Raw genomic sequence first — 14,938 nt, 5'->3', positions numbered from 1 at the left:
ACCTATGGCCAGGGGCTGCATGGGGAGGGGGAGCGGGCTGCCTGGGCACGTGGTTTCGGGGGTACTGAGCTCCTTGGTCCTCCAGCCCGAGCAGCCTCTCCACCCACTGCAGGGTGATGTGCAAGTATGGGATGGAGCTAGAGAGAACCCCAAATGCACCAACCTTGACCATGGCTGGAGGGTGAGCTGGAGAGCAGGACCCTGAAGGAAACAAATTTTGTGGCTGAAGAGTTTCCCAAAGCACGGAGCAGTAAAAGGGGCATGGTTATGAAAGCTGTGGCAGGACAATGGATGACTGTCCCCTCCTCCCCCCCCCAACCCCATCCTTCTCTAGGGTAACATTCTAGGGCATCCGCCTGACACTGTTGGTTGCTCCCCAACAGCCATTCTCAGGCTCCCTTCCTCACAAAGCTGCAATTCTGTTCCACTGGCAACGTGCCCAGACTCAAGGGATGAACCGAGCTTGGCCAAAGCCTCCTGTGGCAGCCGCATCACCCTTTTAGGGACAGGATGATGGTGATCACGGGCTCTGGTTCTGGCTGGTGGCTCTAAGGAAAGTCCCCTGACTCAAATGAAAGAGAAAGCCTCTCCAGAAGATGGCTTTTTCCTGGCCTCTTCCCTTCTGCCTTGGCTACTCTTGTGTGAAGACACATGCTTGGAGCTGCAGCAGCCATCTCGTGACCATGAGGAGAGGCCAAGAGAAAGGCAGACAGTGACGGGGCACCCAGTCGTGGCCAAGTCAGGGAACTAACCCAGGATCTGCAGGCAGACTTCCAGGCTGCTCTGGCTATGCAAGATCATTCCATGAATGTCGTCTCAGGGACCACAGTCGGGGATTCTGTTAGTCGCCATCAAGAGCCCACTTACTGACCAACACTTTGCTCTCCATTGTCTTATTTGCTCGTCACTATGCAGGTAGCTGTGATCATCATATTAGGTCTTTTTAAAAGTTTTTTTTTTCTTGTTTTTTTGTTTTGGTGGCAGGGGGTAATTAGGTTTATTTATTTATTTTAATGGCGGTACCGGGGATTGAACCCAGGACCTTGTGCATGCTAAGCACGTGCTCTACCACTGAGCTCTACCCTCCCCCTCTGCGATCATCATATTAGGGAAGTTGAGGGGGTTAGATGATGAAACTAGCAGACGGTGGGACTGAAACCCCACGCACCATCTAGCCCTCTCTGCCTGCTGGTTCCATTCGTTCCGCTTACATTCCACCTACAGATTCCCAACTTCAGGAGCGATGCTGCAAATCTCCCAAGCCAATGTGTAAGAGTCCGATTCAGCAATTCCAAAATATGTTTGGGAAAGGAATGGCCTGACAGTTGGCTTCTCGTTCTAAACATGCTGCTGTTCTAATAAAGCTCTCCCAAACTGTGGCCAAAATAAAAGACCGGAAAAAAAAAAAAAAAAAAAAGAGTGGAGAGATAAAGTAAGTGTGCCAGGAAGTAATTGGTAAGAAACTTTTTCGGTTTGGGAGCCACGAGATGTCAAGGAAATGAATGTAGCTATGAATTACGCTCCACCTCAGGTTGTGCCACAAGAACCAAACACTGGTGTTTTTTTATTAAAGCATTCACCATAGAGCCGTCCTGGTGAGTGACAAGCTGCCCAAAAAGCTACATTTGACTCTGGGTTTTAAGGTTTCTTAACTAATACATAGAGTTGGTGCCAGGGAAGGAAAGGGCTTGAATTTTATCCTGAGTCTCCGGGTTTTTCAAATTGTTTTCAAACTAATTGGTCTGGACAATGGAAGACCAACAGCCAACAATAAATCCATTGTAAGCTGGAAATAGTTTCCTCTGAATATAACTAAATATTTCTTTAATCCCTGCATTAAAATTTTTACTGTAGTGTAGTAGCTTTTTATTTACTCTAAAATTTGAGCTTTTGTAACACTGCAACTCTAGGTATAACTAATGGGGGGGGCAATTACTGAGACAAGCTATTTAAAGCACTTGAAAAGTTTAGTATCAGATGCTTGTTTTGCATTTATATTTTGGGGTCGTACTGAAGATACTATCATTAATGACTCTTGCTCAGAAATCTTGCTTTTATGTTCTGAAAAACCATTTCTTTTCCTTTGTGCCATGGGAAGGGTCTTTAAGAATCATGAGTTACCATGACTATTCCTTTTTTGTAGCTTCTGTATCGACATTATCAGACACATCAGCCCATCCCAAAAGAGTTGGTTCACGGTTCTATTCCCAAGGGAACAAAGACAGTGGGTCCCCTATGAACAGTGGCTTTTGTTGGCTTGTTTTTTATTTATTTATTTTTCTGACATTAAAGTTGTGTATGGTTGGCAAGGATTTTTCCTCTTTAATTTGGATGTGGTTTCTGCCTCTGAAACTGAAAACAAGTTTGTTGGTAAAAGGATAAGCTGCAGGCACCCCCACAAATGCAACTACTTCAGCACGGGCTGAAAGGATGCTTCACAGAGAACAAGTAAGGACTGAGAAGCACATTCAAGCACAAATGTTCTTTCTCTAAGAGATTTTCAGTTCATTGTCGCTTTGTCCTTTATATTGAATCATTTTTAAAAATTATCTTCACATTTATTTAAAGCCAATTACCAGCTCCTCGACGTGCCTCCCACAGCCCGCTCATCTCAGCCAGGGACTCTCAGGGCCACCGGCCAGGCTGTGTACACTTCCCATCCCGCGACATCCGCAAGGCGAATGGCTAGGAGCAGGAGCGGACTGGTGCCCTGGGAAAGAGATGCCTCTCACCGGGGACACCCAAACAGCCAGAAGCTTGAGGCCAACCTCACTCAGGGTGTGGCATCTCAGATGCTCCAAGCACAGACCCCTCTACGCCGAGCGTGGTTAGCCAGTAGCACGACGTGCTGAGATGTGTCCTATGCTAATGGCAGCCTGCTGAATGGTATAGAGGATTTCAAGTGGAAATCCCAGGATTTGAAATTTTCCCTTTGCCTTTCTAATAAAGAGAGAAAGTGGGGGGGGGCATATGGAGGGAGGGAGGGAGAGACAGAGAGAGAGAGAGAGAGAGAGAGAGGGAGAGAGAGATGGAGAGATGGAGCGAGAGAGAGACTCTGCAATAACTCCTCGGAAGCAGGATGAAGCCCCTGCAGTCTCTCCTGTAATCTGCACAGTTCAGGACTTGAGAGTCCACACTTCTTAGCTGTGACTGCGTTCCCAGTACAGCGCCCCCACCTCCCCATTAGAATCCAGGACACGATTTGCAAGTCCCTTGTAAAAAGTTTCACCAGGATTTCTGATTTACACAGTCAAAGCTTGCAGTTTATTTGTACTAAGTAAGAGGGGCCTCCTATTTGAAAGAACAGCCACAGTTACAGCACTGACAGGTAGAAATTTCACTGGCCCTCCGTAAATCAATTCAACACCCTAGTCTCTAAGGATTTGCTGAAAGATAATGGGCTGCAATTATGAAATCATCACCATGAGTTGCCAGCAGGGCTCCAGAGAGATTTCTGAAGTCTGCAGGCACTTACAAGAGGAACATAGGAAATCATTTCATGAGGCAGCAGTTTTGCCCAAAACCAAGCTGTAGATATAATGCAGGCTTAAATGAAAGAGACTAAGAAATAGATATGGTGACCAAGGAGGGGTGGTGCAGTCTTCTCCCATTCCTCTAAAGAATCCAAGTTAACTCAACAATGGCTACATAGCTCAGCACGTTAGTAGAGATCACAGCTGGGCACAATTCAGGGGAACTGGTAGCAGCAAGCCTGCCCCCCCCCCCACCTTGCAACACTGGGGTGCTTTTCATACTCCAGTCGAGGATGCCCCTTTGGGAGTACGCCTGGGAGCTTGGGAAGCCGCCTCTCCCAGGAAGAAGAGGACGGCTCAGGCAAGGGAGACCAGCACAGGCAGGGGAGCACTGGCCAGCTCGCCAGCACCAGCACCAGGTCTATGCCGAGGTGCACTGCTGCACAGAACGTGGGGGTTTTAACAAACATGATGGGCGAGGGCTCTGAAGTCCCAAGCGAGGCTCCTGCTTTGAAGACACATAGCAGCAATCTTAAGTGTCACAGAGTCTCCTATGATGCTTCCGACAAACGCAAGGAAACTCAGGATTGGCTGTGTCCACACTGCCCAGGTGGCATCGACTGAAACCAGAATCTGGGTTTTCTGGCCCCGACTGTTTTTCCTTCCCCTCACCCTACCAAGCTGATGTGGGCACCCTCTCTGGTCTGGCTGCACTGGATGCACACTGAGCCGAAGCAGCACCAAAACGAGCACTACGTCTCCCAGATGGAGCTGCTCTGAAACACTTTCGGGCGGGACGTGGACAAGGCAGGCTGGGCTGACCATGTCCCTCCCAGGGCCCCAGCCCTCGGGTCTGACTGAGGTGTCCCTCCACTGTGGCCGCCGCCTGCTGAGGGCCCCACGTTTCTCCAGGTGTATCGGCGTTGGGAACAGTAGGTGCCACCGGAGACAAGAGTCACAAGACACTTCCCGCAAAAGCTTTCTCATTATCCCGGCACAGATAAGGAGCCAGGCGCTTAACGCAAGCGGGAAGCAGCGGGTCCCAGCGCGCACACCCGGGGAGACTCGCACACCCGGGGAGACTCGCCTCCAGATCTGTTATTTCGAAGTCCGCAGTCTTTCCTCCTCCGTCCCCCAAAGGCCCTTCTAGCTCGCTGTTTCCGCAGCCACCGGCCTGGGAATGCGACCCCGAGGCTGGAGCGGGGACAGCAGGACGCCCTCGGGGACCCGCACCCCCGCCTCCGTCCCCGTGCGCCGGCGGCCTGCGAGGACCGGCGGGCCACCCCTCCTCGGCGACACGGCTCGGGGCGCACGCCCGTCCCCCGCCCCGCGCGCCGCGCCTCACCTCGCGCAGCAGGCGCTCCAGGTGCGGTTCGGCCCAGGCGGCCAGGGCGTCCGGCGAGCCCGCGCGCCGCAGCAGCGCCCGCTCCTCCTCCAGCGCCGCCACCCGGCCCTGCAGCGCGGCCGCCTGGACGCCCAGCAGCAGGCAGGCGGCCGCCGAGCCCGCGGAGAGCAGCAAGCACAGCGCGCTCAGCGCCCAGGCCCCCGCTGCCGTCGCCGGGCGTCCCGCGTCGCCGCCACCGCTGCCCGCCAGGCCGCCCTTCGGCGCGTCGCCGCCCGCGCGCTGGCCGGGACTCATGGCGCGCTGGTGGCGCGTGGGCTCTCGGAGGGGGCGCTGCGCAGAGCCGGAGTGCCGGGCGGAGCGCGCGGTGGGCAGGCGGGGGAGCCGCGGGCACGAAGCCGGCCGGGCGCGGGGCTGGGCCTTCGGGGAGCAGCGGACCGCGGCGCACGCCCCCTTCCCCGCCGCCAGGCGCCTCCACACAGCGGCCACTTTGGGCAGTTTCCTCTATGCAAATAGAGCCTGCCAGAAAAGGAGCCGGGACCCACCCAGGGGAGGAGCGGCCCGGCCGGCCCCGAGCCGCGAGGGGGCGGGGGCGGGAGTGGAGCGGGCCCCGCGGAGCCCCCGGCGCGCGCCGTCCGACCCCGCGCGCGGCGCGCACCGCCGCCCTCACCTGCCCCGGGCGCCGGGCTGCTCCGACTCCCGCTGGCGACTCTGCGACTCCCCAGCCCGAGTTCCAGCTGCGATCCCAGGAGGCCTGAGGAGCACCCAGAGACTCAGGCCGTCTTCTGCGGCCCGCCTCTGGCTGCAGCATCATTCACGCTTTGCGAAAATTCGCTTCAACTTGCGAATTAACCTTTCTGACACTTACTTAAAAGTCCAAAACTTCAAAGCCAGCGGGAAAACTTAGTGAAACCCTCCTAGATGGTGCCCTAGCGCCACTTGGTGGCCGAAAGCGACCTCTTGCGGATTCGCATTTAGAGATGCAGTCAAGGTCTAGAATGCGCCAAGCGGAAGGATGTCTTAGAATCTTCATTCTCTCACCATTTAATATGTGCCAGAGTCACTGGAAACAGAACTTTTAAGACCTTGTTCCTGACCTAGAGAAGGCTTTCATTTGAGAAAATTGAGACTTTAACAAATGCAAAAGATAGGGGGAAAGAACTCAACTTTTGTTGAGCTGGTGGCTTAATTCTGCAGCGGAAACAGAACTTGGCCAAAAATAATCATCTCGTATGTACCACATGTAACCTATACTGCGATTCTGCCGCAGATGTGCAGCACAGGGTCAAAGCAGGAAAGCCTGGATGAGAATGAGGCGGCCCGAACAGCCTTTGTCCAGAACGGGGGGCAAGGCTGGAAGTCAGGTGCGTGCTCTGCTGGCTCAGATTCCTACCTGGCATATCATCTCCTAAAATGGGTCCCACATAACTCTTCCACTAACTCCAGTAATGCTCATGTAAAAACAACAAACTAGCTTTGATCTTCGTAATTTGAGCACATCCACAACCGTTTTTGAGAAAAAGACCTGTTATATCTTCCCTCTCACTCCCTGGGTCTCTTCGGATTATTAGCTTCTGTTCTTAGGACAGATTTCTTTTCTCTTCAAACTGTTGAGGACCTTCAGCTGACATGTTCCTCCTTGTTCCCTTAATTGGGAGGGGGAAATTACCTCTGAGACTGGAATAAAACAGAAGTGGCTGGCATCTCACCTCTGCAACTTTGTAGCTATGACCTTAAGGAAACTGGAGTTACAGTTAGGTGGTTATACAGAGATAGGTCCTGCTAAAAGTCTATTGTATTTTAGACCAGTCTGAAAACAAGTCTGCTCAGCAAACTGGATTGTCCTCTCTGAAAAGAGGCCAATCCCATATTGCAAGGTGGCACTTCATTCTTGCTACAAACACATAGATAAATTGCCCATCACCAGCATGTATTGTTCACTATATTCCAGAAACTTTTTTGGGGGGTGGCTTGTTATTAGGTTATTTATTTATTTAATGGAGGTACTGGGGATTGAACCCAGGACCTCGTGCACGCTAAGCATGTGCTCTACCACTGAGCTATACCCTCCCCTCCCTCAGAAACTTCTGTACATCAGACAAACCAAGCTCATTGATCCCTCTGGCCTTCGCCCTCGCCCATTGCCTGACTACCTGGAATATCCCGCTCTCAGAATTTTGAGCAAAATCCTCCTTCAGGTTAAGGTCCTCAGGTCTTTAAACCTCACTGTCTCCAAAAGACCTTCCCAGACTGTCCAATCTGAGGAGGCTTCACTCACAGTCCTCGAAGGATTGCTCAGGGGATGAGGGCATTTATCACTGTTTGAAGTTACCTTTTTATTAGCAAGACAAATTACCCCCTTTGTCTTGTTCACCACTGTTTTCTCAAAGAACAGTACAGGATCTGGCAAATATTTGTCAAGTGAATTAAGGAAAGGTGAAAATATGTTTACTGTCTACAACTAATTTTAAAAGGCAAGGAAGAAAATACTCTAGTCTTGTGTCAGCTGGGGTCCTGGAAGGAACAGATGGCATCCTCAGACTGAAGACAGTCTGAGTGTAGAGACTCCATTGCAGGGCAGATTAAGGGAAGCCAACAGGGGAGGTCGTTACCATCTGGAGCTGAAGGTGGGAGAGGAAGGAGCTGTTGTGAATGCTCGGAGCTGTACAAAGGTCCGCTCAGCGGGAGCTGTGGCCTTTGGTCAAGGGACACCACCTCTGCAAAACCATGGCTTGGAAGGTAGGGAGCTGGGGGATAATCTCTCTCCTCCTGCTCTCTCATCTGCTGGGCCTCCCACGACCAAAGCCACAGGACAGGAGAGCCCAGGTGATGCAGACGGTCAGCCTCCTAAGGGCGGAGTGTGGAGTCACGAGTGGCAGAGATGAGATCTATGTTGGGGAGGGGGGAGAAGAAATCCACCGTATTCCCTAACATACACCTAGCATTCACCAAGGGTCAGTCAACTACTGCTGCCTCTGAATGGCTAACTTGTCAGTGATAGGCACAAATCCCCAGGGAGACCATTTGGCTACTTGGTGGCAAATCACCTTCTTTGGACTCTTTTCATCCCGGAAGGGCCAGCAGTTTGTCCTTCACAGAGATGGATATCTGTTCTTTCTTCTCTGTCTGCAGAGCCTCAGCCAGCACCACTGTTCATACAGACTCCCCAGTCCACACGTATGGAATCCCATACGACACAGCATCTGAGCAGGGAACGCACTTTACAGCAGAGTACGTGTGGGAGTGAGCCCGTGAGCATGCAGTCCACTGGCTGTGCCACATCCCGCGCCAGCCAGAAGCAGCCAGGCTCACAGGACACTGGCGCTGCCTTTTGAAGGCACAGGTGAAGCACCAGCTCAGAGTCTTCAAAGGCAACACTCTGAAAGGCTGCAGTGCCATTTTTCAGGATGTGGAATACGCACGTTACGTGATGCCTCGTTCCCAATAATCGTGGGTCTGGGAACCAAGGGACAGAAGCAAGAGCAGCGCCCCACCCCTCCCCGTGACTCACTGGGGGACTTTGTGCTTGCTGTCCTCACAAATCTGGGCCTTGCAGGGGTGGAGGTCCTACTTTTCAATGGGGCTCCACTTGCCAGGGCACACAGCAAGGGTCCATTCACCTGCAAGCTACGGCTGCTGCCGAGGGCAATTTGGACTCTGTGTCCAGGGACTGAAGTCTTAGAGTCACGATTTTGGCGGCGGTAACTGACCCTCACCGGTGGGAAGAGGAGGGCTGCGTCTGTACAGTGTGGGCAGGGAGGAATAAACCAGGCACCTCGTGGTGCTCCTTTGCCCATCATAACTGTGACCAGCAAGGACGGCAACTCAGCCTGATGACTGTCAAGGGCCCAGACTCTTCAGGATAAAAGGGGCATTATGAAATATTTTATAAAAAAGGAATTACTTGGGTCAGATATGGTTGATAACCACTGCAGAAAATCCTAAGTAATGATGATGGAAAGGTTCAAATGTGTTTGAAATGCTCTGTTTAAGAAGGCAGGGGTACTTAATCATTTTTTAAAACTTTTCCAACAAAAATGGTTTAAATTAAGCATTAAGGCTTAAAGAATTACATGAGGAAATTGTTACTTAGAAAAAGCAGTGTGATCCTGTGGGGAAAACACCAGGTCTTGATGTATATTGCCCAGATCCTGCTCTGGCTCCCCTGATCGCTCACAGCCAGTTACTGTTTCAGCCCCCCGCCCCCACCACCGTTTTCTAGCTTGTAAAATGGGTATTCCAGCAGAGATTAGATTTACTCTATCAGAAACTAGAAAACAAGACAAACTATATGAAATGGCAACTTTCAAGATAATGGTTATCAGGCAATGAAGGACAGTGATCCTTGGGAGATGGGGAAAGAAATGAAGTGAGCCCAAGGATTGTCCCAGCTTTTCCCTCTGGAGAGATTTTTCTAGGCGACCATGCAGGGTGGGGAACGCAGGCAGAACCACCCCAAGGCAAAGAGAGCTGAAAGTTCAAGGACGCCAAGGCACTTAGAACTTGCAAGGGGGCAGAGCTGGGGAGGAGAACTCTTCACCTGACACAGCCACCTTTGTAAGGAAACCACCTGGGTGGGGCCGGGAAAGACCCACCCGAAAGGATGACAACTCTGCCAGAGAGGAAGCCATCCCCGCAGCTCACACAGGCCGGGGGTGGCTCTCCTTCCCGCCAACCAGCATGGAAAACCTGATCATTCAGAGGGCACTGAGTAGAGTATTCAAATTCAAGTTTTCCCTCAGGAGTGGGGCTAAATGAACCTGAACTAAAGGTTGCCCTGGTCCTGCCTAACAAAATCCAAAACCCTAGAAGATCAAACCGATTCACAGCAACCTAATCATGTCCCAAAATAAAGCTCAAGTATGTAGGATATAAAAATACCCAACAAGGTACAACAAAAGGCCGAAATTACCAGGCATACAAAACAGCAAGAAAATACCCCATAAAAGAAGAAAAAGCAATCAAAACCAACCCAGAAATGAAAGAGGTGACAGAATTAGCAGACAAAATATTTACAGTTATAACTGTATTCCATATGTTCAAGGAACTAAGAGGAAAAGATTGAACATGTTAAGCAGAGACGAGGAAGATTTTTGTTAAAAAAAACCTAACCTAGAGATTAAGATGACAGTGTTTGAGGTAAGAAATAAACTGGATGAGATTAAAGGCAAGTTAGATACTGCGGAAGACTAATGAAGTTGAAAATAAAGCAGTAGAAACTATCTGAAATGAAACAGAGGGGAAGAGATTGAAAAAAATGAACAGAGCATCAGCAAGCTGGGGGGCAATTCCATGTGAGTAACAGGAATGCTCAGCGGAGAGGGCAGGAAAAATGTGAATAAATAATGGCTGAAAAAAATCCCCACATGATAAACACTGTAAACTCACAGATCCAAGGATTTCAAGGAACCTAAGCACAAAGAACACAAAGACAATCACACAAAACACACCACAATCAAGCTGCTTAAAAGGAATGGTAAAGAAAAAAGACTTGAAAGCAACCAGAGAAAAAAGACACATACAGAGCAACAAACATAACAGCAGACTTTTCATTGGAAACTGCAACCCAGAAGATGGGGAAAGCAACATTTTCTGTCAACTGGGTATAAGATCCCACACCCAATGTAAATCTCTCTCCAAAAAAAAAAAAAAAAAAAGTGTAAATAAATACTCTCATACAAAAGCTGAAAGAATGACTCACCAGCAGACCCACAATGAAAAAACGTTAATGGAAGTAACTCAGGCAGAGGAAAGCCATACCAGATGGAAACATGGATTTACATAAAGGTTTGAAGAGCTCTGTAAATGGTAACTATGTGGGGCAGTGTAAGAATTCCTACTATTTAAATCTCTTTAAAAGATAATTGATGCCTTAAGGCAAAAAATAACAATGTATTGTGGAGTTTTAACATATGGCTAAGTAAAATGTGTGGCAAAAATAATACGAAGCCTAGGAGGAGAGAAATGGCAGTTTACTGTTAGGTTCTTTTTTTTTTTTTTTTTTTTTAATTAAAGTGTAGTTGATTTACAATGTTGCGTTAGTTTCTGGTGTGCAGCATAGTGATTCAGCTTTATATATATTCATTCTTTCTCATAACTTATTACAAGCTATTGAATATAGTTCCCTGTGCTCTACAGTGGAAACCTGTTATCTATTTTATATATAGTAGTTTGTACCTACTAATCCCAAACTCCTAATTTATCCCTCTCCCCTCCTTCCCCCAGTAACCACAAGTTTGTTTTCTATGTCTTTGAGTCTGTTTCTGTTTCATAAATAAGCTCATTTGTGTCATATTTTGGATTCCACATATAAGTGATATCATACAGTATTTGTCTTTCTCTGACTTACTTCATTTGGTATGATAATCTCTAGGTCCATCCATGTTGCTGCAAATGGCATTATTTCATTCTTTTTTATGGCCGAATAGTATTCCATTGTATATACACACCACAACTTCATCCAGTCATCTGTTGATGGACACTTAGGTTGCTTCCATGTCTTGTCTATTGTAAATAGTGCTGCTATGAACATTCTTTTACTGTATGTGATGTGGTGTACTATCAGTTAAAGGATGTTAAGGATATATACTACAAAACCTAAAGCAAATGATAAACATGTGCACACACACTAGTTGTAGCTAATAAACCACCAAAGTGTATAAAGTAGAATCATGAAAAAATAATACTTAATCCAAAATAAAGCAGAAAAAAAGGAAAACAGGAACAAATGGAAAAAAACAGAAAATAGGAGGATGGTAATCTAATCCCAAATGTATCAGTAATCACATTCAATATAAATGGCCTGAGCCCAACTAAAAGGCAAAAATTAGATAAAAATGCAAGACTCAACTGTACACTTCATACATAAAATACTTCATAGACAAAAGAAATTAAAAGGATGGAAGAAGATGGAAGGTGGTAACATTAAAACAGAGGCAATATCTATTTGTGCTCATTTCATATGGTTCCTCTAGGACTAAAACCAGAAGTGTAAGAATATAATTTGTAGACTATAGGATACTGTATAAATCAAGAATATAGGGAATAAGTCAAACAATGGTAAAATGACAGCTACTTCCTATAAATGGTCTCACTTAACCCTTACAACCACCCCTGGGAAGTCAGGTGGTAGTATTTCAACTCACAGGTGAGGCTACAGAGAATATGTAATCTGTCTACCTATACGGGCAGTCCCAGGGTCTAAATTCAGACTCTCCAGGCAAGCATCGTCACAAAACTCACACTGTTCTCATGTGTGCAATTGTTGTGAGGTCACACAAAATAATTTAAATGTCCTAAATTTGAAAAATATGAAAAAGAAATAACAAGATCTTTTAAAATTAAACTTCTCTGTTAATGACATACTCTAGTCATTTAGGCCTGTTCTTATTTTGTTATTCATTCTCAAAACTGTACCTACCCATGTTGCCTTTAGTTAAAGAACAAATCCAACAGCTTTTAAAAGAACTGGATTTCTTTAAAAAGGTATCCAAGTTAGAAGAGAAGAGGCAAAACTGTCGATATATGCAGATGACATGATACTCTATACAGAAAAACCAAAAGACTTCACACAAAAATTACTAAACTGATAAATGAATTCACCAAAGTAGCAGATGCAAGATTAACACAAAGAAATATGCTGCATTTTAATGAAATATCAGAGAGAGAAAACAGTCCCTTTTAAAATTGCATCAAAAAAAGTAAAACACCTAGGAATAAACCTTCACCAGGGTGGTGAAGGACCTACATGCTGAGAAACATAAAACACTGATAAAAGGAGCTGAAGAGACTTCAAAGAAATGGAAAGATATCCCATGCTCTTGGATTGGAAGAGTTAATGTTGTTAAAATGGCCACACTACCCAAAGCAATCTACATGCTTAATGTGATCCCTATCAAATTACCCAGGACACTTTTCACGGAACTACAACCAATGATCCTAAAACTTATACAGAATCACAAAAGACCCAGAATTGCCAAAGCAATCCTGAGGAAAAAAAAAAAAAACAAAGCTAGAGGCATAACCCTCCTGGACTTCAGACAATACTACAGAGCTTCAGTAATCAAAACAGCAGGGTATTGGCACAAAAACAGACATATGGATCAATGGAACAGAATAGAGAGCCCAGAAATAAACTCACACACTTACAGTCAATTAATCTTCAACAAAGGAGGCAAGAATATACAATGGAGAAAAGACAGTCTTTTTAGCAAGCGGTGCTGGGAAAGCTGGACAGCTGCATGTAAATCAGTGAAGTTAGAACATTCCCTCACACCATACACTAAAATAAACTTGAAATGGTTTAAAGACTTAAATGTGGGACATGACACCATAAAGCTAAAAGAACATAGGCAAAACATTCTCTGACATAAATCATAGTAATGTTTTCTTAGATCAGTCTCCCAAGGCAAAAGAAATTAAAGAAAAGTAAACACATGGGACCTAATCAAACTTACAAGATTTTGCAGAGCAAAGGAAACCATAAACAAAATGAAAATACAACCTGATTGGGAGAAAATATTTGCAAATGATGCTACCAACAAGGGCTTAATTTCCAAAATATAAAAACAGCTCATACAGCTGAGTATCAAAAAACCAAACAACCCAATCAAAAAATGGGCAGAGGGCCTAAATAGACATTTCTCCAAAGAAGATATACAGATGGCCAATAGGCATATGAAAAGATGTTCAATATTGCTAATTATTAGAGAAATGCAAATCAAAACTATGAGATTCTGACCTCACACTGGTCAGAATGCCCACCATTAAAAAGTCCACAAATAATAAATGCTGGAGAGGGTGTGGAGAAAAGGGAGCCCTCCCACACTGCTGGTGAGAATGTAATTTGGTGCAGCCATTGTGGAGAACAGTATGGAGATTTCTTAAAAAACTGAAAATAGAGTTACCACATGATCCAGAAATCCCACTCCTGGGCATTATATCTGGAAAGGATGAAAACTCTAATTTGAAAAGATGTATGTACCCTAATGTTCGTAGCAGCACTATTAACAACAGCCAAGACATGGAAGCAAACTAAGCGACCATCAACAGATGGATAGAGATGTGTACACACACACACACGAATATTTCTCAGCCATAAAAAGGAATGAAATCATGCCTTCTGAAGCAATATGGATGGACCTAGAGATTATCATACTAAGTGAAGTAAGTCAAAGATGAATATATCACTTATATGAGAAATCTTAAAAAAATGATACAAATGTACTTATTTACAAAACAGGAACAGACTCACAGACATAGGAAACAAATTTATGGTTACCAAAGGGGAAGAAGGGTTGGGGGAAGTATAAATTAGGATTTGGGGATTAACAGATACACATTACTATTATACAAAAAGGACCTACTGTATAGCACAGGAAACTGTATTTAATATCTTGTAATAACCTATAATGGAAAAGAATATGAAAAAGAATATACGTATACATATGAATATGTGTATATATTTTACTGAATCACTCTGCTGTACACCTGAAACTAACACAACATTGTAAATCAACTACAATAAATTTCAAAGCTGGTGATTTTAAAAAATTACTGAAAAAAAAAACACCCTTAATTTTCATTTACATTTGTAATGGGAAATATTTTAAGTCACTGGGGGAGATGTGCATGGTAACTCCTCCAAATCAGCGAGTAAACTTTAATTAATCTCATTACATGTAACTGCTGTTAAGAGTATCTAAAGAACCAGGTCTATGTGGTGCCCACCTCAAAGGATATTTAGGGGGCTTCAAGACTTTATGATTAAATCTACATCTCATTTTAAAAAAATTATATATAACTTTTCCCCTGAATTACAGCATTTAAAAACTAAAACCAGGGAAGGAGTGAATGTAAGAAAATTTATCTGAATAGTACACATTCTTGATTGGCAAAAAACAAATTTCTTTGAAAATTCTATTCCCCTTCAAGTTTCAGTGAAATGTCACAATAAAATCTACTATGCTAGAGGGTCCAAAAAAGTAGAATTCTTGGATAGTTTTGTAATTCCTGGTGCCATAAAGAGGAACAATCAACATTACTGAGAAAATAACATGCAGTCACCTGGGTTAAGTCACTTACAGAAAATAAAAGTATTTACCAGTGGGAATACTAAAAGCCA

At 45.8% G+C, this 14,938-nt stretch overlaps 1 protein-coding gene across 1 annotated transcript in view; it reads right to left on the bottom strand.

Moving 5' to 3' along the window:
• COL23A1 (collagen type XXIII alpha 1 chain) overlaps positions 1-5,256 on the bottom strand; it is a 301,597-nt gene extending 296,341 nt beyond the window's left edge. The window contains 1 exon segment of the mRNA XM_032464925.1: positions 4,819-5,256. Within this exon segment, the coding sequence (XP_032320816.1) occupies positions 4,819-5,112 (294 nt within the window). The 5' untranslated portion in view covers positions 5,113-5,256.
• Positions 5,257-14,938: the final 9,682 nt, after the last annotated feature.

Source organism: Camelus ferus, chromosome 22, assembly GCF_009834535.1.
Source record: "Camelus ferus isolate YT-003-E chromosome 22, BCGSAC_Cfer_1.0, whole genome shotgun sequence".
Lineage (NCBI taxonomy): Eukaryota > Metazoa > Chordata > Mammalia > Artiodactyla > Camelidae > Camelus > Camelus ferus.
Note: the sequence above shows the minus strand (reverse complement) of the source record. Positions and strands in the feature narration are given on the sequence as shown.